At 39.4% G+C, this 24,429-nt stretch overlaps 1 protein-coding gene across 5 annotated transcripts in view; it reads left to right on the top strand.

Moving 5' to 3' along the window:
• The window catches only part of MED14 (mediator complex subunit 14), a 52,335-nt gene extending 29,918 nt beyond the window's left edge, over window positions 1-22,417 (top strand). For 4 of the 5 annotated variants that reach the window (XM_082304185.1, XM_082304183.1, XM_082304187.1 and 1 more), the window contains 22 exons: window positions 771-882; window positions 1,516-1,641; window positions 2,539-2,617; window positions 4,212-4,371; window positions 4,747-4,941; window positions 5,535-5,669; window positions 6,102-6,178; window positions 8,160-8,320; window positions 8,599-8,745; window positions 8,837-8,928; window positions 10,059-10,211; window positions 10,433-10,702; window positions 12,001-12,156; window positions 12,719-12,830; window positions 13,475-13,606; window positions 14,628-14,810; window positions 15,483-15,718; window positions 16,418-16,597; window positions 16,797-16,904; window positions 17,345-17,470; window positions 18,088-18,277; window positions 21,793-22,417. In XM_082304185.1, coding sequence (XP_082160311.1) covers window positions 771-882; window positions 1,516-1,641; window positions 2,539-2,617; window positions 4,212-4,371; window positions 4,747-4,941; window positions 5,535-5,669; window positions 6,102-6,178; window positions 8,160-8,320; window positions 8,599-8,745; window positions 8,837-8,928; window positions 10,059-10,211; window positions 10,433-10,702; window positions 12,001-12,156; window positions 12,719-12,830; window positions 13,475-13,606; window positions 14,628-14,810; window positions 15,483-15,718; window positions 16,418-16,597; window positions 16,797-16,904; window positions 17,345-17,470; window positions 18,088-18,277; window positions 21,793-21,866 — 3,204 coding nt within the window. In that variant the 3' untranslated portion in view covers window positions 21,867-22,417. The remainder of the gene's footprint in view (window positions 1-770; window positions 883-1,515; window positions 1,642-2,538; window positions 2,618-4,211; window positions 4,372-4,746; window positions 4,942-5,534; window positions 5,670-6,101; window positions 6,179-8,159; window positions 8,321-8,598; window positions 8,746-8,836; window positions 8,929-10,058; window positions 10,212-10,432; window positions 10,703-12,000; window positions 12,157-12,718; window positions 12,831-13,474; window positions 13,607-14,627; window positions 14,811-15,482; window positions 15,719-16,417; window positions 16,598-16,796; window positions 16,905-17,344; window positions 17,471-18,087; window positions 18,278-21,792) is intronic. The other variant, XM_082304184.1, reaches the window with a different exon arrangement.
• Window positions 22,418-24,429: the final 2,012 nt, after the last annotated feature.

Raw genomic sequence — 24,429 nt, 5'->3', positions numbered from 1 at the left:
TTTCAAAGCAATGTGAGGTTAAGTAGAAAAAGGTTTTGCGGTAATCTACAGCTTTGCTTATGCAAAGTATGTAAATAATATGACTGTAATGTGAATGGATGTAAATGCAAATGCTGTAATTTAAGTTGCGCAAGTAAGCTACAGTTAATATAAGTGGTGGCATAAGCTTCAGCACCGTCAGTGCAACAAGCCTCTAGATACTCCTGGGTTCAGTAGGGTTGCTTATATTCACTGACTGCATTGTTACCCCATTAGCAGGACTAAAACTAGTGTGTTGTATTTCATGCTACGGCTACATATGTGTTTGTGTAGAGGCAACCGTATTCTAATAGAGTGGTGTTGGTGGGGGCAGTGGTTGTGGTTTGGTTTTGGTTTGGTTTTTTGTTTGTCTTCTTGCCTTAGCTTAAGCTAGTTATAAATGGGTGCCCGCTAAGCTGGAAAATACTCCGGCCTTGATCCAGAACAAGTAGGTCTGCACAGGGAGTGGTAACGGCATCGTTTGTGAAACTTCTTTTCTTTTACATTTTCTTCCAGTTTTCTCTCAAAAACTCTCCCACTGCCTGCTGCACAGACAGAATTTTTTGTTAGTTTGTTGTATTTTATAGTGATCCAAATACTTAAGTTAATAGTTCATTTGGTTCACCACAGTTCTGAGCAAATTCTTTCTTAAGTGATTGTTTTATTAAGTTACGTAGCTTTGTTCCAGTGTGCTAATGCATAAAGTCTACACATCCAATTTGAACTTGCTCAAGTACATTCCTTTTTTACAGATTGACCACCTATCAATAGAAAAACTCCTAATAGACAGTGTCCATGCAAGATCTCATCAAAAACTCCAGGAGCTGAAAGCCATTCTTAAGAGCTACAATGTTAATGACAATTGTATGTGTTCTCTACTGAAGTTTCTTTCAAGTTGATTTCCATTTGTGCCTAGGAACAGTGTCCTTTTTTCTTGGTGGTTCTTGTTTTCTTTAATTTAAATTAAAAATATGAAAAAATAAAGGGAGATGTGTTCAGAATTAACAAGACTTAGCCTTAAATTATTCTGCATTGATAACTGTAAAATACTCATGCAGTATAATAGATGAAGCTGGTAGAATATTATAGTCTGGGTGGAAGGGTTAAAAGGTGTCTACTGTAAAACTTGTATTTGTTCAGAATTGAAAGCAAATCCTTCACTGTCTTGAGCTAGCTTTGGATGAGACTTTGCTTAAGCTGTTGTTGAAACTACTGGGATTCAAATTGAGCTTATAATTGTGAAGCAGTGAGTTAAAAGATATTCAAGGATTAATCATCTCCTTCAAATTTGGTCTGTCTTTTCTGATTGGCTTGTTACTAGCACTATTTTCACAGATAAATTTTTATATTCAGTTCCCTCTTTATGTTACCAGTATAATAATGTGCAAGTGAAGATTGCTTCTATAAAACAAACAGGTTTTGTGATTATAATGGGCTAAGTTTTAATATGATGAGCTTGAGTTTTGTGTCAAATTATTAACATCAATTTTTGTTCAGCATTCATTGAGACGGCTCTTCCAACACTTGTAATTCCAATTTTGGAACCATGTGGTCGATCAGAGTGCCTACATGTATTTGTTGATCTCCACTCTGGAATGTTTCAGCTGATGCTGTATGGTGTTGGTAAGTAGGTGCAAAACCAGGTTGTATTTAATATCTTGCAAGTATCCTGCACTATGAGGTAATTTTGTGTGAACAATTTTGTCAAATCTTTAAAGTTCTGTAAGTAAATAAGGGTAATGCAAACGAACAACGCACTTGGGTCATCATCTAGGTATTTGAGTTTGAGCAACAGAGAAGTGGATCTTTGTGCTTAAGAGTCACAGTTCAGTTAGCTATATTTTAAGAGGACAACAGACTAAATATTGTTAGGCATCATTGCAGTGCATGTTCTTTATGACTCACGATTCCTGGGTTGTGATGTTAATGGATGCAGTCATTTCATATGGACCTGATTGAGAATTGTATTATGTGACCTTATACATCTTGAGTCACCATTCAAGTCTTAACTTCAGGTTTCAGATTACTTAAGGAAAGAAGTGAGTTTCTTTAGTTTATTTGCCTAATAACATGCTGCTGTGGTTTTACAAGCATTATGGATCATATGTTGTGTATCTTAACCTCTCCAAAATGAGCCACATGGAGAAGACAAGGGGCAACAATTACAAGTTGCACCAGGAGAGGTTTCATCTCAATATAAGGAATTTTTTACAGTGAAAACAATCAATCACTGGAACAACCCCTCAGGGACATGGTGGAGTCCCCAGTCCCCCCAGGGACGTGGTGGAGTTGCCATCACTGGAGGTTTTCAAGATGCAAATGGACAGGGTATTAGATATAGGCTTCCTTTTCCATGAAAGGTTGGACCAGATGATCCTTTGAGGTCCCTTCCAACCTAGGCTGTTCTATGATTCTGTGATTAATTGTTTGTTAAATTAGATGAGACAATTCCATTAAAAGGTCAAAATTTTGTTTGAAGAGCAGATGTTAAGACTATTCACTCATGTAATGTTCTTGTAGATCAACTGACGCTTGATGACATAGAGAAGTCTGTTAATGATGATATGAAGCGTATCATTCCTTGGCTCCAGCAGCTCAAGTAAGAGACTTGAATGATTCACTTAGTTTGCGTAGAATAAATCACCATATTTGTATTTTGGGTGATCACACTTGCATGGCTTTGTGTTTTACCGCAGTAGGGAATACTCTTTCTCCCTGCTGTAAGCAAGTTTGAGTATTTGCCATCTCCTCTAAATGGGTGGAGGAAATTCTGCTTTTGCTTGGAGTTGATTCCATAGTCCTCCTTTAGTCTGCCTCCTTACACGTAGCCTCATGCGTTGCTATGTGCACACTCTGCATGAAGTCTTTTCACTTCAAGTGAGTAGCAGACCACTTGCTTACTGAGGATCTCGGTTTGTGTTCATATTCATTATGTCCTTTATTCCACTCTGTTTCTACAGCTGAACTCTGCTTGTTTCTCATCAAGAATGATCCCCCTTCTCACAATAGAGGCAAAACAAGGAAGTGGCCTAGGATGATTTAAATGATATCTGTTTATCTTCTAACACTTCAGCCCTTGCTGGTTTAAACCTCTAATCTTGCTTCCATAAAGCCCTGAGATTTAGGCACAAGATACATTTGGCTCCCATAAGAGGTCTTAGCAAATAATACAAGTGCAGTTTGCATCTGCATGAAAACCAAGTTCCACCTCCTCTGTCGTTTTGGAAATTCCCAGTACTCTGAGCTAATTGCAGGGTGAAACCTCTATTTGAGGAATGTTGCTTCTAAAAGAAGCATGATGACGCATGAAGCGCTGGCACCCTGGAGAAACTAATCAACCTCCCTTTGTTATAAATAATGTACTCGAGATAATGGCTTAGGTAGTGCTACGGTTTTTGAGGAAGCTAGGCAGTCCCACAAAATGTCTTTTAGAACAGCTATATCTAACATGTATCTACAAGAATAAACGTGGTGTGTCATGATGGAGAGATGCTGAGCACCCACACTTTCCACTGCTGTTTTCAGTGGAAGTTTGACTGAAAAAGCAAGCCATGCGTTTCTGAGCCCCATTCAAGCCTAGCCAGGCTTTCTGGCCTTGCCAGTATAGCCAAAATCCCTTGGAGTAGACCAAGTTTACTTCCAAACATTAGAATAAATTTGGTGTCTTGCATGTGGTTCTTCATGTCCAAACTTATTCAGTTGAATGAGTTTGTTTATAACATAATCCAGAGTGACGTTAATCCAACTTCGTGACTTTTTTTACTGTATTGCTTACCAGCATATAGGAGCAAAGATTTTCTTTTCTATACAGAAAAATAATTGAAGATTCCAAATTGTAAAATAACTGTAATCTGCATGTTTTTTAAATAGTCCCTTCTCTTTTATATTGTAATTTTATTTGTGTTGTATAAAAATTTATTTATGTATTCCTTCAGCAAATAATTTCAGGGCTTTTCTTCTTAAATTAACAGCTGTCTGTTACTCAAGCTGAAGACAATATGTAAAGATAGTAATAAGAAAATATAAACTCATGAAATTTTCTGTGTAATTTTCTGTGTATAACTTGTGCAGCAGTGATAGATGTTGACTTGTAATACAACTGACTCTTAATTTGACACTAATGCTCTAAACAGCAGTATACTAGAATAATTTAAAACAGTCTCAGGGTACTAATACCTTTATTTCAATGCAAGGTTCTGGCTTGGACAGCAACGTTGCAAACAGTCTATAAAACATCTGCCTACAGTGAGCAGTGAGACTCTTCAACTAGCTAATTATGCTAGCCATCCAGTGGGAAGCCTTTCCAAACACAAACTGTTTATCAAACTCACTCGCCTTCCACAGTACTACATTGTAAGTAACTGAAAAATGCGTCTTATCTTTTGCTCCCAGACATGGATATACCAGACAGTTTGTACTGTTAACTCTAACATTAGGAACCAAGTGATGTAATCCTGGGCTCTCCCCTCTCCCTCCCTTCTCTCATCCAGTGGGTTTGTTAAGCATAGAGGAGGGGACCTAAAGGTTTATTACTTGGCAGCCTTCCCACTCTCTTTATGTTTCCTGAAAGTTTAGTCTTCCTTCTCTTCTTGGATCCCTTTCCTAGCCGGAGTATTAATATCTTGAAAAAGCCTAATGTCTTGTCTTGGGGAGGGGATGGATAGGAACTGATGTAGACATATTCTTAGCTTAAGGGTCTTCTCAATTTGTTGTTTTGTTTAAATATAGGTTGTGGAGATGTTTGATGTTCCTGGCAACCCCACAGAACTAGAGTATAAGTACCACTTTCTCTCTGTGAGCTATGCTGAAGGAGATGACAGCCCTGCTACTGCACTTTTACTACAGCAGTTCAAACCAAACATTGAAGAGCTGGTACTAGACACAAAAAGTGGGAAACAACTGAAAAGTGGTGTCAAGCGCAAGGTATGTGCTTCAAAAGCTGTCGGGCTAGTTATAGAGCATGAAAGCTAAGCAAACGTTCTGAGCATCAATACCAGCTTTAGTAGCATTGTTTCAAAAGTTTGTATGGCTGACACCTTACTTGTATTACGGCTTGGTTGTCTGGACTGCTTGCCTAGGGAGGTGTTGGGAAACTGTTTTGTAACAGTTGTCTTTTAATTCATGCCAGGCCTTCTCAGCTGTTCTGAAGAGCCAAGGCAGAGCACTGTGCTGAGGTAGCTAGAGTAGCTGGTATACACAGAGCACTGGTATCTGCATGATATGCTTTGTGCTACGTAGATGTAGTCTTTGAAAGACTTGCAGGGGCTGATAAGAGTTACTTCTTGGGGTCAGGCTGACATGGCTTAGTCATATGTAAATACTGTTTTAAGGAAGAAGGTGATTATAAAATTACTTTAACTGTACTGCTTCAGTCCTGAAGTGGACGAGATCCTTTCAGCAGTTTGTACTCAGAGTGTGATTCATTTAAAACTTGGATGAATAAGATTATTCTCTGACATCTTTTCTAAACGTTTACACCAAATGTGCAAGTACTTTTGTCTTTATTTTAATTCTAGTTATCTGGTGATCCATGTTCCATAGAACCTAAGAAACCAAAACGGTCGGGAGAAATGTGTGCCTTCAATAAAGTGCTAGCTCATATTGTAGCCATGTGTGATACAAATATGCCATTTATAGGGCTTCGTCTGGAGGTATGTATTAAGAAATATTTTGTTTCCTTCTTCCCCTCTACTACTGATTCTCTTGGCTAGATGCGAGTATTTGGCAAACTTGTGGTCATTTGTTCACTTTGGAGTTCCCCTGCCAGCTGAGCCCAGGTGATTGATGTTCTACACTGGGTTGCTCTAGTCTTGTTGTAGCTGGTTCTCTAATACCAAGCACTGCAAAAAGCTTGAAAAGTTGAGGGAAAAGGGAAAAATCAGAGGATGAAAGACATGCTTGTGGGAGGGGGTGGGAGACAACTTTATACCAGATTTGCACAGACTTTTTTTGGCTTTCCAGTGCTCGAGGATGTGAAACATCTGTCACTGTTAGGGGGGAAAAAAAAAAAAAATCCTTGAAAAAGTTACAGTTATTTTGCTTGACTTTTTGCTTGGGATAACATTTTTCTTGTTCATTCCTAGTTATCTAATATGGACATTCCTCACCAAGGAGTACAAGTAGAAGGAGATGGCTTCAGCCATGCAATACGTTTATTAAAGTAAGAAGATATGCTCCTGTGTTCCAATTTATTACTGTATATAGGCTTGAGAGAAAAAAAGGATTGTTTGGAGAGTAACACTAAAAATATTGGGGCAGGGGGGGATTTTGGGGTTTGGGTTTTTTGGGTTTTGGTTTGTGTTTGGGTTTGGTTTTTTTGGTGTGGTTTTTTTTGGTTTTTTTTTAATTATTGTGTGGCTTGCATTCTCATGTGAAGCAGTGCTGGAGAAAGAAGAAAATAAGATTAGACACAGAGCCAACTATAATTTGTTTCCTTCATTGGCCTAAACTGAGGAGCTCTGAAAACAGTCTGACAGTTCTCAATGCTAAAATCCAGGCAGCACTAAGGAAGATACGGTGATGATGCATGAACATGTAATTGCAATTTTAGATCAGATCAGAGGCCTACATACTCCATGTGTTATTTGACAATTACCAGTATGTTTTACTGCAGAGGAAAATGCAAGGAATCCCAGAAAAGACAATTGCATGGTAAAAAACTTGTAGAGGAAACATCTGAGAATTGTACAGTAACTTAAGAGTGGAAGGGACCTGTGGAGGTCATCTGGTACAGCCTCCTGCTCAAAGCAGGGCTGATCAGCTGCATTTTCCAATCTCGAAGGGTTTTTGTGCCGTCCCTGGGCACAGCGATCTCAAATGCTGACTAGAGGGGAGTAGTCACTTGATTGCCTGGCTAATACAGCCCAGGATGCAGCGGTCTGTCATTGCTGCAAGGGCACGCTGCTGACTCCTGTTAGGTCTGTCTTCCAGGCCCCCAAGTTCTTTTTCTGCAGAGCTGTTACCCAGCCAGTCAGTCCCCACTCTGTGCTGTTGCTTGAGGTTATTTATGCCCAAGCACAGGACTTTGCATTTGTTTTCATTGAACTTCATGAGGTTCCTGTTAACTCATTCCTCCAGCCAGCTGAAGTCTCTCTGAATGGCAGCCCTGTCCTCCAGCATGTTAAGTGCTCCCTTCAGTTTGGTGTCACCTGCAAACTTGCTAACTTGCTATTCCTTTGCATCACATAGGTTATTGAAATTGTTAAATAGTATTGGCCTTGGTGTTAACCCTAAGGAATGCCAGCCACTAATTGGACCTGCAACTATCGACTACAGTACTTTCTACCTGACAGTCCATACAGTTTTTCACACCTCTTGGAGCCTACTTCAAGTCTCACCAGTTAAACTTTGGATTGTGTTATGAAGTAAAACAGATTGTATCAGTTTAAAACATTAAAAAGAAAACCCCAAAGACACCTTCTAGATTAAAACCTTCTTAACTTCTTTTATGCTGCAGAAATGTACAGTCATGTAAAGGCATCGGTCTCTAAATGCATCAGGACCTACCTTTTTAACTTTGCATATGAGCAGAGAAGTACTGAGAACTGGTGAGCTGAAGTTAAGGGTGGTACATGAAATTTCCGGATAGACCCTCAAGGGATTTGAAAAAGTTCGGCATGTTTTTACTTAAGCTTTATTTAGTCTGTTCCCTGAGCTCAATTCCCAAATCCAATTGGGATATGAATAAATTAGGGGGTACTAAGATAACTGGCAGGTTGTTCATTGCATTTAGAGTGAGCTTGTTCTAGAACATAAACTAATTTATGAATTCAGGTTGCCACAGAACTTAATTTATTTTCATCTTTTTTGGTTTGTTTCTCTGTATAAAAGCTTTATATCGGTGTGCTCTTACTTTCACCAGGAGATCAGGGCAATTCAACAGATCCCTTAGCAGTTTGTAATTTGCAGGTGTTGAATCCATATAAAAATTGGTCTTAACTCAGAGTGCTTTTGTAATGCATTTATTGCAGTCCTGGAAGAGGAATAGGATATCTCACTGTGCAGTCCAGCTATCTTTGCTGTTGATTTGTTCATTCTTTCATGTCCAGACTTGGAAGTCCTTCAAGATATGTTAGAAAGTAGTAGTTTTAGTTTTGGAACTGTACTGTGTATAATTGAGATCCTTTTTTCTTCATGAATAGAATTCCTCCCTGTAAAGGTGTAAACGAGGAAACACAGAAGGCTCTGGACCGATCTCTTCTTGATTGCACTTTCCGATTACAAGGTAGAAATAATCGCACATGGGTGGCTGAGCTGGTGTTTGCAAACTGTCCACTTAATAGCACTTCATCCAGGGAGCAAGGTAAGTTTTATTTGGGAAGACTGGTAAATTTTGTCTCTTTGAGTTTTACATTGTCTGTTTCAGTAGTTCTAAGGTCTTGGTTTTACTGGACAACTGTCTGCTCTTAAGATTTTTAATAAACCACAGTGCACCTGAATCAAAATTTTGACTGCTGAGTTGATGCACTTTTATTATTTGAATATGCTTCCTGGTCACTTGCCACAGTTCTCTCTCAGTCTGTAAACCACAGTTTAGGAACCACTAGTTTACTCAGTATTTACCATTTCCTAACACTGCAGGACCAACCCGTCATGTTTACCTGACGTATGAAAACCAGTTATCTGAACCAGTTGGAGGTCGCAAAGTTGTTGAGATGTTCCTTAATGACTGGAACAGTATTGCTCGGCTGTATGAATGTGTCCTGGAGTTTGCACGATCCTTACCAGGTACAGAAATCATCTCCTTTTCATTAAAATTATGTGTTCATGAATTGCTATGGTTTTCTCACTCTAACTCTTTTCCCTCCTCTCTTCAAAGACATACCCAACCACTTAAACATTTTCTCAGAAGTTCGTATCTACAATTACCGAAAACTTATCCTTTGTTATGGAACTACCAAGGGGAGCTCAGTAAGTAACTCCTAAGTGCACTTAAAATGTGTATTTGAAAACAGAATGGGCAGGCCTAGAGTTCTCAAAATTGTGCTACAAAATATTTCCTTGTATTGCATTATTATTAATATTCATGGATGTAGAAAAGACAGAAGCAGAGGGTGCCAGATTACTAATTTGCTAGGTTACTAGATGTTCAGAATTTTTGAGAATTTGTATAAGATGCTTCTAATTGTGGGAAGGATGGTTGTGTGCTCCTGATTGATGAAAGCTTGTGTGGCAGCCTTTTTCTGACAAACTTACCTTAAGTGCTGCTTCTGGTCACTGTTGTATACTGGGATATATAGATATACATAAGCTGAGTGCTTGCTTAATGCTGCCTTAGTAACAGTTTTAAATGTAGTACTGTGCTTTCAAATGAGGCGGTCCTTAATTATTTTGTAGTAGTGCTGTTCCCTTGTTCAGAACTCTAGCTTACACTTTAGTATTTGAATTTACAGCTTATTAATTACTTTGATAATTGTGTACTTGCTCACACCTTTGCATTAAATACAAGGTAGAGGAGGAAGTAAGTGCACATTTATTACAGACTAAGAATGTATTTTTGTGTGCAACTGGTGCAAAGTAGCTGATGCACTTGAAATTTGCTTCCTGGAAGGTTTTTGTGTTCATGTTCTAAGCTGAATTTTTAAGAGTATTTCTATGTGCATTTTATTGAGACAGTTAATAAGTAGCAAGAGTAGCAGTGTGGATTTTGCATGTTACTTTTCTACATATTAGCATGTCCAGTTCTCAGTTTTGTGTGATATGACAGAAAACCAGTCCACTTCCAGCAATTCATTAATCAGTTCTCTGCATCATGAACCTCTCACGTTTAATTTTCTCTATCTGACCTTTGGCAGAAAAGGCTTTTGTTCTTTCTGATTGACTTGCTAAAGTAATTTCCCAGTTTTCTGGTTGCCAGCAATCCAGTTAGCTAAATGGATGTTAAAGCTAACAGCACTTTTTTTTTCAGAACCTCAACAACTTTTGAGGAAGGTGAGTTAGGAATCTGTTGAGGTTTGAAAAAAGACAGCAGACCAGCTTTCTTGTTATAACCTCGTAGTTGTTCTAGTTTCCAAGACCATTTTGTGTTCTTGATATTGCAGATCAGCATTCAGTGGAACTCCATACTCCAGAAGTTCCACATTTCACTGGGAACTGTTGGCCCAAACTCAGGTTGCAGTAATTGTCACAACACAATTCTGCACCAGCTCCAGGAGATGTTTAATAAAACACCAAATGTGGTGCAGTTGTTACAGGTAACGTTTTAAAAACTTCTCTCGAGAAAAGTGCAACATAATTAAGAGCTGAATTCTGATTAAACTGTTCTCTTCAAAATTACATGTATGTGTTATGATTGTTTATGGATCTCATTGGCAGAAGGTGGCTTGGGGAAGATTATATCCCCCCTATGCCCCATTTTCCCTGACCTTTACTTAAAGGTAAGCTACCTGATCTCTTGCTATCTGTTCTCTCTCAGGTTTTGTTTGACACTCAGGCTCCATTAAATGCTATCAACAAACTTCCAACTGTGCCCATGCTGGGTCTGACTCAACGCACCAACACTGCCTATCAGTGTTTCTCAATTCTGCCACAGTCACCCACACATATCAGACTGGCTTTTAGGAATCTGTACTGCATTGACATCTACTGCCGGAGTCGTGGTGTTGTAGCGATACGTGATGGGGCGTACAGTCTCTTTGACAACAGCAAAATAGTTGAAGGCTTTTATCCTGCGCCTGGATTAAAGGTGACTGTTTCTGTCTTTTCTGGCATGTTGTAAATAAGTGAGCCTCTAACTTGAAGTATGGATCTGATGTGAAGAGTTTTGTGAAACTGTTTTTGTGAAGAGCTGCAATCCTTCCAAAATTCTGAGCACAGAAGGAGTTTTCTGATTTATAAGTAGATTTGTTAATTAGTTTGAATTAAAACATTTCCTTGAAGAAAACTAGCATCAAATGTCGGGGGGGGGGGGTCTTATCTATGTAATAAAGTAACATAGAGGCTACTTCAGACATCCTTTTGCTAAAACTTGCTGAAGCTTTGTGACCAGGCTAGATGTATTCTCCAGGATTAACAACAACTGCTCCTCACAAACTATGTTGTGTGGCAGGACAGTGTTCATATGTTGCAAGTGAGGAAATGTCCCATGTCAGATGGTTCTAGACAGAAACGTCTCTTTTAAAATGGTTTCCATCGGTGTGTGGCCAGAGCTTGTGGCTTTGCTTCTGAATGCAATGCTGGTTTGCTGTTCCTGAAAAATGAATCTGTGCACACTCTGACAGAATACCTTAGCTGAGAGCAGATTGTACCAGTGCTAGTTATACTGGAAAGTGGCAGCCATTGTGAAATAGGATAGTTTGCTATTTTTTTCTTTTGACAGTTGCAACTGAACACTGATTCTCTGGTACTGCATTTAGCTGATCCTAAACATCTACCTCTTTCAGGAATTCTAAGTGAAAGGCTAATGGGAAGAGTAAGGGGATTGTAGATACCAGTGGAAAAGTATAAGAGAATGAAATTGGGAAGGTAGGGGAGGAAGTTATTCAAGAGGGTTGGCAGATTCCTCTGGGTACAAGAGAATGCTATGGAGGAGGTGACCTGAGTGTTCTTGCCCAAACAGGGTAGTTGTAGGTGTGGTACAACAGCCCAGTAGGTTCTGGACACTGATGAGTTGTTCTGGAACAGCTATTTCCAGATGAAGGCTTTTCCTTATTTTTAAGGAAAAAAGAAAAATGTTGGTATTTCAATTATTTCGTGTTAACGAGCAAGGTTTCTTGTTTGGTGGTGATGCAAGACCCCTTTTTTAAAAGAAAAAGGAAATTAAGCTTAAATATCCACTGAGAAGGTCTATTTATGAATTGATATATTTTGCAAACTATTCATACTGTATATAATGAATGCCCACTAGTAGTTTGTTCTAGAGACCTTCCTGTTTCTTAAGTGCTGTAGCTAATAAAGATGGTATTAGAGCTCAGTAAATACTGTGCTCATTTATGTAATCAAATTTAAATGGGGAAACTGCTAACAAAACTGATTTTTCCCCAGACATTCCTGAACATGTTTGTTGACAGCAATCAGGATGCACGAAGACGATCTGTAAATGAAGACGATAACCCACCTTCTCCCATTGGAGGAGACATGATGGATTCTTTGATATCACAGCTTCAACCCCAGCAGCCACCGCAGCAACCACAACAACAGGTACCCTCCAGGCAAAATAAGAAATGTTTATTGTCTTCCACAACTGTAGGTTTTTAAGAACTTACATTCTAAAAGGATTAGCAGTGAAAAATGGCAAGGGAGACTATAAAACGGCTCTGCTGTGGAATTCCCCTTGGGGCAAAATGTATTAATTTATTTTGCCGTTTCTCATTCCAGTGTAAACAGCCCATAGCATATGAACAGCAGCTTTGGAAGGTTACGTGAGACTTCCTGCCTTAGAAGCAAAGGACTGAGGGAGGGAAAGAGACTGTTTAAGATAAAAGATGGGAGGGGGAGTCAGCAGGCTTCTCTGTTTTAGGGTGGCAGATAAAAAGGAATGAGGTGCAGAGGTGTTATGTCTTGAGGAAAAACTGCAAAAAGTCCCTGAAAAAAATAGTGAGCACTGAACAAGGTGATACAAAGAATCAAATGACTATGTTGATGGACCTATCAGATTTCATAGGTGGGGACCAAACTCTCATTAGTATTCTCCTGCATGTATTTGGCTTTAGTTTTAGCACAAAATGAAAAGATTTTCATTGTCCTGTGTTGACAATTTCAGCCATTTGCAAAACAGGCAGGAGCATCGGGAGCGTATCCTCTTACTTCACCACCCACCTCCTATCACAACACAGTGACGCCATCTCCATCTATGATGCACACACAGTCACCAGGTAAGATGGCTGAGCGCTTGTGTGCTAATCATGTACTGGAAATACACACGCAGCTCTTTTTGTGTGTGCATGCTTTTTCTGTTATATGAGCTGTGTTTAGCTCCGTTAGCCAAGAGAATGCACCTTATATTGTGGAAAAATAGCAAAGCCAAGTCCTGCCATGCCTGTTTTGGAAAGTACATTTTGAAGCTAAAAAAAAAAATTTCAGTGACACTGTCGTCTTTAGCTGGGTAATATTTGGGACCGTTTCATTCTTACTGCTTACAGCTTGCTCAGATCAAAACCTGTTAATTTTAAATACCTGCTTTTTCAGAAGAGCTTTTCATCACCAAAGCTCTGCTTTCTGCTCCCAGCTGTTATAGTGCAACAGCTGAAAATATTTAAATTTGGGGAAGGGCTGGGCAGGGGGGAAATGCCATTCTTCAAGCCAAATATCTTGGAAAGTTTCCTTTGTGTGGTGAATCAATCTGGAAAATATAACGCTCATGCATGTATAAAATACAGCCTTTGAGTGCAAAAACAAATTATCATGAATCTTGTTTGCTGTCTTCCTAAAAAGGGAGATTGCTGTAGCAGCTGATAGAAAGAATTATAACAGAAAAATGGGAAATGTGTATGTTGAGTGACATGATGTCTTTGATTAGGAAATTTGCATGCTGCAAGCTCACCTAGCGGAGCCTTAAGAGCACCATCACCAGCATCCTTTGGTCCAACTCCTTCACCTTCTTCTCTTGGAATCACAATGGGACAAACAGCTAACTTTGCCAGCCCACATGGTGAGTTCTTTACTGGCAGGTGGATATATAGTGACAGGGAGAGCACATTTGCTTCTTGAAATTGTCTTCTGGAGCAGACTTAAGGTAGTTGAGAAAAATTCATGTTTTGTAATTGGCTTAAGTAGCTGGTTTTGTACATGTGGTGTAACTTTTAACAGTAGTCAAAAGTAGCTGCATGGCATGTTGAGGTGTTCCTAACATTTTAAAAATTGACTATCAGTCACTCTTTCCTGCTTACTAATGTGGGGAAATTCCGTGTGGTCTTGTAGCAGAACAACGGCTCCAGCTTTTAATGAGCATTGTCTCTTGTTAGATTAGTTAATGTATTTTCAGTGCTTGCATTTCCTGGAAAAATAACTGGAACAGGTTAGAAATTCAAATATTTGCAATTTGAAAACATTGTCAGAGTCTTGCTGGTTTGACATACATATATGGGAGCAACATGTCTTTTGGTTGTTTCCTTTATTAAGTTTTTTTGAAAGCTGCCAAAACAATTGTTTGTTGTAATTACAGTACATTGGAAACCATTCACAACCGATTTAACTGTCAAGATGAACAAAGTGAGATAGATATACAACAGAATGTTTAAGAAGCATGTTCTGATCAGTCTTTATAGTGGAGTACAAAACCAAAGATACTTTTGCAGACCTAACTGCAAGATACTGAATAGATAAGGAACAATCTAGCTGAGGCTTTCATTTGCTAAGGAGCAGTAGAAATCCAAGTCTGTAGGCAAGAGCTCTTTTTAGTTTAGACCCCATTATGTGTTGAACATGCTGATTTTGCCTTAACATTCAATTTTATTTTACTTTTCCAAAAAATACAGCCAGAAAACCCTTGAATCTGTACCTTGATTCTCCCCAACAGCCATTATGTTTTTTATATTGTTGTAAAACGTAGTCTAAAAGCTGGCAGACACTTTCATGCCTTACAGATTTTGGTAAGCATTTTTTTAGATTTCTAGATTAGAAAAACCTTGTACTTTTTAAAAAAAATAGTAACGGTCTTGTAACATCTGTAGGTACCATAGACCCAAGCTCACCATACACCATGATGTCACCCAGTCAGCGTGCAGGGAACTGGCCAGGATCTCCCCAGGTCTCTGGTCCATCACCAGCAGCACGAATGCCTGGAATGTCACCAGCCAACCCTTCCCTTCATTCACCTGTCCCAGATGCCTCTCATTCCCCACGAGCTGGAACAAGTAGGTTTTTTTATCAGTGTTATGACTGTGAAACACTCATGTTTAACATTTCTAGTTCTATTCTTTTTGGTAGTTTTGTGTGTCAGCCTAACAGTTCTTACTGCCCTTGTGTAGTAGAGGAAATGAAGCCTTTATTTTGTCCTCGTTCAAGTCTTCTGTAACAAATTGGAAAACGAATTAAATCATACAGCATAAACTTCAGCAGTATTGATATCTCTTGTTGCACTGCAGAAATTAGTCTTAAACTATTGAGCTCCACGACTGAGAGAAAATTCTTCTGAATGAAAGCAATGATAGGCATATTTGCCTACCCAAATACTAACTTTTCACATCATAAAGTTGTAATGCTGCTCTTGCACGACTGATTTAGCCATCTTTACATCTCATTGACTTTGTTGTACAAACCTGCTGTCTGCTGGCATGCTGCAGAAAGAAGAAAAGGGAGTAGGATTTTAATGTTACTGAGACTCTGCATGGGTGGAGGGTCAAAACTCTAATTCTTTGACTTTATCTGTTGCCTACCACTAGGCAGCCAAATTCTTAAATAAGAAGGATTAAGCTTTGGCCCAGAGAACTCATTGCTTGTATAGTGGTAACAAATACAGTGAACACATACCTTATGTTTCAGCTTTAAATCCTTCCTTACTGCAAGTACTTTTTCCTTATCAATAGGTTCCCAAGCAATGCCGACTAGCATGCCTCCACCTCGTAAACTACCTCAGCGCTCTTGGGCTGCATCCATACCTACAGTCCTCACCCACAGTGCCTTGAATATTCTGCTGTTGCCCTCTCCTACCCCTGGGCTTGTGCCGGGACTGGCTGGCAGCTATCTTTGCTCCCCTCTTGAGCGATTCCTTGGATCAGTTATTATGAGGAGGCATCTTCAGAGGATCATACAACAGGAAACGGTACGGTTTAGGTTGTTTTAATATTGACCTGTGAGTATGACTTCACAACTGTTCTTTTTCATGCTTCTATACTCCTTGTCTTTCAAATCAGGCACAAACTGAAATGCTTCAAATATAATAAGCATTTGCTGTTGGACTTGTGCTATACTTCTGAATCTTGCCATCTAAAGTGTCAAAATTTAGGAAAAGCATTTAGTTCTGTTTCTTTTCCACACAAATTAAAAGTGGAAAGCCTGTTTGGTCAGGTGAAATTTGGTAACTAATATGATAGCAAGACTATGACCAGATTTTCAGATGCCACGGCTTCTGTGAGTTTAGCGTGTCCTTTGGGAGTTAACTGGAACAGCCACAGGGTTACTGTGGATGCCACTACTTGGTAGGATTGCCCAAGAAATTAGTTACTGGTTGACAATAACTGAACTACTCAGTCGGGAATGTTGCTTTAGGGTTTGGGACAGACAATGTGCGCCTCTTCACTTCTTTGGCATTGATTCAGTGACAGAGGAAGAAGCCAAATCGTGCATAAGCTTCATTCTCAAGGCAATTTTACCTGTATACAAATACCATGTGTTTGTGGAAAGAGGGCAGATTGATCTCTACAGTCTTGGGACTGAATATATGTGTGTGTGTGTGTGTGTGCGCGCGCGTGTGTGCTATTTAACGAATGATTGATTGAATGTGATACTTCTTTTTATGCAGCTACAGTTAATAAACTCCAATGAACCAGGTGTAATTATGTTTAAGACGGAGGCACTGAAGTGTAGGGTTGCTCTCAATCCCAAAACCAACCAGACCTTGCAACTGAAAGTAACACCTGAAAATACAGGACAGTGGAAATCAGAAGAGTTACAAGTTCTGGAGAAGTTCTTTGAAACAAGGGTATGTACTCAAATTATTGATGTTTAAATTTTTGTGCATGGCTTTTAATCTCTGGTCGTGTTTTGAGTGGTACTGCTGACTTTCATTTGCATGTCTAAGGGCTGCAAAATATTAAATTAACAGCTGTGCATGCTGGTTATCGTGTTAAATGATATAGCTATTATCTAAATAGGCAGTACTAAACAGTGTCTTTCTTTAGGTTGCAGGACCACCTTTTAAAGCAAACACCCTAATAGCCTTCACAAAATTACTAGGGGCTCCAACACATATCCTCAGGGACTGCGTACACATCATGAAACTTGAGCTGGTAAGTTAACCGTTCTATTTAGTTCACTCAGCTTTGGTTATTATATTAAAAAAAAAGGGGGGCTGTATCTTTATCTATGAACATATAAATTACTCTCAATTTATATATATGTTATTTAGTGTTAACAAAGAAGTTTTCATTTTACTACTAGCTCTCCTGGAAACTCCCAAAATTTCTCCTTTAAACTTTTGAGAAATTGCAGGCACGTTACTGCACAATAGGCACATGCATAGGCTGGCTGGAATCTTTCTGATTGTATTCTTGTTTGCCCTATGCTCAATTCTTTCAGAGTTATTCTGCCCTATGGTAAACCTGGCAACATCTGCAAGTTGAGCTAGAGAGGCACATTCTACATTCTAACTCTTCCCTAGTTCATAGCCATGTATGTCACTGACGTGAGACCTTTGCGGTTCTTTCTCTGTGCTGCTCTTTCTAAACAGTTCCCTGATCAGGCAAGTCAGCTGAAGTGGAATGTGCAGTTTTGTTTAACAATTCCTCCCAGTGCACCGCCAATTGCGCCTCCAGGAACACCTGCTGTTGTGCTGAAATCCAAAATGTTGTTTTTTGTAAGTAGAGCTATCTGTTTTAAAATTTTGTGGGCTGCGTGTCTTTGAAATCATCACGGGTTAGTAGCAAAACACAAGCATGCTATATCTGACAGCTGTAATAGCTAAAAATGTTCTGCCGTTTGGAAGCCTAGATTTGCGTGCATCTCTTCTGTAATAAGTTCAGTTAGTATTCCTATTCTCCCTCCTATAAAAGCACAGCAATGCTCCATGTTTTGTGTTCTTGGAGAGATGTTGACAATATATAAAGTTCAGTTCCCCTGGGCTGCGGGTATCTTGGAGTGCTCAACTTCTGGGTGTTTTGTTCTTCTTTGAGGCACTAACCACCTAGATTAAGTGATATACATACTAGTGGTGCTGGGAAAGGATAGCAGGAATCAGATGTTTAGAGCAAATCTATATTAATGTCATCTCTGAGGCAATTCTCACTGTAGGGTGCTTTTGAGAAGAAAATAGTCTACACTTGATTGATAACTTCTCTGTTACAAAATTGATGTCTGAAAACTGAGGGGGTGGAAGTGCATGCTGTCTGTAGGCCTAGAGTATTTAACTGTATCAGAAGTTGTGCTGAAGTACATGATCATTCAATTTAACACGCTTTTTGTTTTTTCCCACAGCTCCAGCTAACACAGAAAACAACAGTCCCACAGGAAGCTGTTAGTATTATTGTCCCAATTATTTATGATATGGCTTCGGGTACAACGCAACAGGCTGACATTCCCAGGCAGCAGAACTCTTCTGTTGCTGCTCCAATGATGGTTAGCAATATTCTAAAGAGGTTTGCTGAACTGAATTCACCACGACCAGGTACTGTACATGTCCAGTAGATATATTCTCTTCACCCAGACATCTGTGACAAATCTCCAGTGTAAAACTAAACTTCTCTTAAGTCTGAATTCTTCTTTGTTTCTATCGTACCTCTTTAGTGATTACAAACTCCCGATGTGACAGGCAGTACATAACTTAATAGCAAGTATTGGCAACACAGCAGAAGGTTACGCTGATGATTCAGGCTGGATTTTGCTGTTCTGCCCAAGTGATAGAATGCACCCCTTGTTGGCCCAACTCTTGCTGCACAGTAGGAGTCATACTTCTTAACGATTGGGCCCAGAATGAGTCACAAGAAATACGCTATGGTCAAGTATCAGTTTTCATGGTTAATTATGAAGTTATTGAGCTTAACAGTAGAATATAAAGGGATGTTAAAATAGCTATCAGAACTTGTCCACGTGCTGTGAATGATTAAAAAGTAATTTGAGTAATTGTATACTCCTTTGTCAGTGCGTACACTAACAGAGGCGCATACAGTTCTGTCCACCAAATGTGCTGTGAAGTGTGTGAGCTAAATAGGTTGTTCTGAATGTTCATTGGCCCGTAGGTAGTGCACTGTGAGCAACATCGTGCTTTGCTTTCCCTCTTGTTTGTCATGCTTTTTTTTTTTTGATATCTGAAACATTGAACAACAGTAGCAGGTTCTTTGGGCAGCATGTTGTCTGTAAGCAGTGGTTTGGGGTCCTAATACACAGATGGCTCATAAGAACAATAACTTTCAGTTCTGCTGTAGTTACGTGCTGAAGAACAAAGCCTTTTTCCAATAACTCAGTGAATAGATTTAAGTTGTGAATCCAGCAGTTGAGTTCTGCTTCTATTCTGTATAATTATTCATCTCGTTGTTATGCGGTAATTTTAACTATGCTTGATGGTTTATTTCGACTGCTAGAACATGAGCAATGTTTATCTTAAATTGGTGTGGATATGCATACGTTTCTGAAAATTGTGATGAGATCTAAATTAACATGCATTTTCTGTTTAATATATAGTAATAGTGTAGGTAAATAGGAGAGAGAATAGCCTTGAGGGCGTGTGGGGCTACCTGTAAGAGTTCTGTATGTGGTACAGAACTGTTGTTTGTATAGCACTTTTATTTCAAGAGACACTAACTAAACTTCGGGTGTTTCTTCTGGAAGGTGCTTCCCCGCTGAGTTTCCCTAGTGTGGAAAAGGGTAGATACTTGTTTTGCTGTGTGTTATGCACTAAGTTGTGTTTTAAGGTAAACCCTCCACAAAATACCACAGCATAGGGAGTAATTGTCAAAGCTGCTTTTGAGTATCCCAGGTGAGATGTCTTCTGATGATCATTAGATAGATCAGGATAGGCAATTTTTGTTTGTCACAGGAGTTTTGAAGTAGTTTGGGAATGCAGCACGTGGAGCAGAGTATAGACAGAGAAAAAATGCGTATAAAAAGAGCTTGTGGCCTCAAGCAGCACCTTATCCAGGCAAAGAAGAATGTAGCTGGCTGAGCAGAGGACATTGCTAGTAGTCTTTCCTCTGACTTCTAAAAGAGAGAATGAGTCGGTATGGATTTATTTATTTATTTATTACCACCACCCAGCCAAAGTAGGATCTTCCCTGAGGACACTTGAAACGCAGTTTCCTGTGTTCTTACTGTCAAAATTTATATTATTATATGTGATAAAAGAGAACAAGATACCTTCTTTTCTTTGCCATTGAAAGGTGATAGGAGAGCCAACAGATGAAAGTAGATAGTTGGGAGACAACTGTTAGAACAGCAGTACATGGGACATCCCAGCTGCATATCCTTTCTCTTCTGATGTTATTGTGCTGTACCCTGGATTTTCCTACCTGTGTTAGCTCTTCTGCTGCACTAATTGCAACTTGCTTGGTTAAGTGAATTTTTCACTGTTTCAGTCAGAAAGGACCAGGGCTTCCCATCATGCACGTATGATATTACTGGCACTTTCATTGTAACCCGTAATCAGTGTTGCCTCGTTTTGGCTGTATCTTTTTTACCTTTCTCTCTTTGTGAGAAAGTATTTTGTATTCAGCTTAATTTTCCTCTTAATAAAATGGTAGTGCCTGAAAAGTAAGTTCTTCTGGAAGAGTTTTCTTTTCAGATCTGTGGGCAAACACATTCTGCTGTGTTTAACAGTAAAATGTTGACTCGTTGTGAGTACGTTGTCTTTCTGAGATCGCTTTACCTCCGTGCCTCCATGGGAAAAATATTTTCTTTTGGGGAAATAATTATATGAACTGAGGTGGAATCAATGCCCTGGAATAATAGGGTTAAACTTGAGCTGTAAGTCTACAACCTGCATTACGTAGTGGACATCAGTCTGGTAAGGAAATGAAAGTCCCTACAGATGCTGGAGGTGACCCTTAGAGAGGAGCTCAAGGGACTCGTGATATTTCTTAAAGCACTTCATGACTAAGCATTTTTCAGTGTCTGATTTTCAGTGATGCAGTGGATGGTATTTAGCCCAGATTTATAGCTTTGATATGATAATGACTTGCCCAAAAGAATTTTGGAAGTCCCTAGTTTGGCAGTTAGGATTAATGCATCCCAACAGGCTCTGCTCTTACTCTTTGCTCACACTGTTCCTCCTTCAGCAACAACATTCAATGTCTTCTAATTGATGTTCTTTGAAATGTGCAGGAAAAATTCAACCCACAGCGACCTGGGTACGATAGTGGCTATTAATCTAATCTCTTACTAGGAAACAGTAGATGAAAGTCACAGCTGCCTAATACTTCACCTTTTGTTATTCTAATTAAACCCTTTTGCTTCTGTTGGTTTTAACTTTTTTAAGCTCTTTCAGAATGTGTGTGTGTTTTTGTCAAAAAATGCTGGTATTCAAAACTCGAGACAGCTGTGGGTGGTTTTTCCTCTCTGTATTAGATCTTGGCTGTTTGAAACAAAAGTCCATTTGCTCTGTATTTTATTTTGCAGTTTAGATGTCAAGGGTAGAGCCAGGGCGATTTGGTTGAAAGAAGCAAACTTCTGACTTTTGCCCAGTCTTGGAATTAGAAATGTTTCCAAAACTAGGCTTAGGACAGAAAACATCTTCCAGCTGTTTCAGACTTTAGTCTTTTGAAATGTTTCGTTTCTGCTCTTAATCAATACAAATAGAACTTGAAAAAGTTGGGGGTTTTTTTTCCTTTATAAGATGTAGTGCTTTTAATTAACAACATACAGAAAAATTCGGATCGCGGTGCCATGTGTGATAAATTCTAGTATAAATTCAATCAGACATTCAAAACCGACCAAAAGTTAAGAGCTGCTTGCAACGTCATGGCCAACAAGAGCGGTCCCGCTGGGAAAGCCGCAGCTACTTGGGTTAAAATCCTTCCAAATCCCGACGTCCTTGGAGGTCGCTGGGATTTGCGAGTGGCGGTGGCCCCCGTCTCGCCACCCCCTGCCCGTTGCGGGGCGGTAGCCGCGGCGGCGTGGTCGGGGCGAGCGTGTTGGGCGCGAGGGCCCGGCGGCGGCGCGATGCTAACCTGTCTCTTTTCCCTGTTCCAGGTGAATGCACAATATTTGCAGCCGTTCGTGATTTGATGGTTAATCTTACGCTGCCCCCTGGTGGGCGTCCCTAGACACTTTTAAAAGAAGGCTGAAAGTGAGACAAAACCGCAAAAAAAAACAAAAACAAAAACAAAAAAAAAACCAAAACAAAAAGTAAAGCCTTCAGTTAAAAGAGGACGTTTTGAGTTTACCTTTTTTTTTTTTTTTTTAAGAGCTAACTATAATAAACTGGCAAACTTTCAGGGATGCACTTTCATCAAATGAGTATCACCACGACTTTTGTATAGTGCTGTTGTATAGTGTGTTTTAATGGGAGACACTTCAGACTAGGTAATAGATTGAAGTATCAGCTTGCTGGTAATAGATTTAATATTCTGTTTTATACTATAAAGATTATGAAAATGCCAAACTTGTTTGTTTTCCTGTTTTTCTTATGTTTTGGTGTAATAGTCTTTTTTTAAGGCAGGTCTGTCATTTTTGAATACTGTAAAACTGTGACAAACTTTATATTGAAGCTGTATTTTAATATGACTGCTTTGAATCCTTAAACAATTTATTTGGGCTTGTTGTAAACATGTCCCCAAAAAGCAATATTTAATAAACTGGATTAAAAAATCTTAAACTGGATGTTGTATAATCTTAAACGTTATTCCTCTCCACTACAGCCACTGGCCAGATCTCTTGTATGCACGCTTACTTGGCTGTCTCTCTCTGTGATCTTGTTTCCCCCCACACAGGTGCTGCTAACTTAACAAACACACACCACCACCACCACAAACAAAGAACCCCTTATTTTTTCTGTGGGTTTGATTTGTTCCAAGTCATAGGAAAACAGAGTTTGTTCATTTTTCTGGTTGTATAAATAACCAGTAATTACTTAAAACAATGCTTCATTTCTTACAGTCGTAAGGAACTACATCTGTCCCAAAAGCAAAGTTTAGTGGAAGAAAGCATCTTTTCTCATCTGTCATGGAGTTTGTAGTTATAGACACCTCTATAATAATAGAGTATTATTTGCCTTATTTTAAAGGCAGGTGAGATAGAAGCTTGAACTATATACCATGAAAGTGGAGAGGCTGATACAAAAAAGCTGGTCCAGAAAAGAAAAAAAAACTCACATTTAACTTTTTGAATTGGATGTTTGTAGATGACTTTGTCAGTGATGATTGAAGGCTCTTGTAATTGAATAAAATTTCCATCCCTAGGAATTACTCTGCCATTTAACCATTTGTCCTCATGGACCAGTATTCTCCAGTTTTTGAGTTTGTTTCCTGACTTTCTGCAGGAGTATCTTTCCTGCTGTTCTGCCTCACTCCCTTTGCAGAGCCCTGCCAGCTCCCTGCTCAGCTGAAGGATGTTTTAAACTAATTTTTAAAATCTTTTGGTGGATGTATTCAAGCCTGCCTTTCTGGCCTTGAGGCTGCCTGTTTCCCCTACAACTTTCCCTATGAATGAATGAGTCTCTTCCAAAGCTCTTGCCATTAGAAATAATCTTTTGGTTGGTGTCCACTTCAGATTTCAGCCTTGAACTCGTGGTTTTGGGTGTTGGTACTGAATCAGTCAGTACTTTTCTGACTTGTATCTAAAATCTTTTATGCAGTTTCTGCTTCCGAAATGCGAAACTCGTCTACTGGATGAAAACCCTGGCAATCTTTAACCCTTGTTGCTGCTGTTGCTACTGAGTTGGAAAGATTTGTATTTCTGTCTTTTCACAACTAAACTGATGTTTTAAAACAATTGAGAATTCATACAAGTATGTCTGAAAAAGGCTGGCTATTACGCTGGCTACTAGTCTGGATTCAAGGTCTGAGCTTTCCCATGCCTGAAAGCAGCTTTCTGATACGCAGAGAAGGACCTGCTGTTCTTTGTGCTAAGGGGCAGGTGAGCGTGCTCGCGGGCAAAGGCCCCCCAAGACCTTCAGCACTTGAAAGTAAAAGGGGAAGTTTTCTCTCCCCGTAGGGCAGAGAAAACAAAATACGTAAACTTGTGGGAGATGGTTATGAACTGACATTCCCAACCTGTGATTATGGGGAGATTTTATTTTATGTTGTACACACCACTTCTCTTAACATACACCACGTTTTTATGCCTTTATCATAAATAATTAAATTCTTAAGGAAAATGCTACTAGTAAAAGGAAGCGTTTCTGACTGACCAGTGACACTTGTTCTTTCCAAAGAAATGACTGTGTGTATTTACAAGTGCAGTTTTAAGTTTAGTTTGTCATGTGTTCAGTCTAGTTTTCTGGTAGCCAGATGTTATACCTACCTGCTGCATTGGGACTGTTTGTAAATTTTAATTGTTACAGGAGATTCGGTTGTTCATTTATTTCACTAAAAATGCCGCAGTAACTCCACAACCCGTGGTACCCATAGATTGTTTCTGATAAACCTGCCTGTGGGACAAGCGTGAGAGAAGTGATACAGAGAAAAACAGCAGTTCTGAACTGATCCGCGGATCTGGCGTAGCAATGTTAGCCAGTGTCAAATAGGAACACACAACTTTTTAACTATCCAAAAACCTATCCCAGATGACAGCAATAGACTTTGCGGCTTTCCAGATAACAAATATTGATCGAGTTGTGTTAAAGGTTTTCTTAATCTAGAAAAGAGAGGAAGAGGCTTTTTTGAGCCC

The sequence above is a fragment of the Platalea leucorodia genome (assembly GCF_965183815.1).
Source record: "Platalea leucorodia genome assembly, chromosome: 2".
Classification (NCBI taxonomy): domain Eukaryota; kingdom Metazoa; phylum Chordata; class Aves; order Pelecaniformes; family Threskiornithidae; genus Platalea; species Platalea leucorodia.
This window is presented reverse-complemented; position numbering and strand designations above follow the sequence as displayed.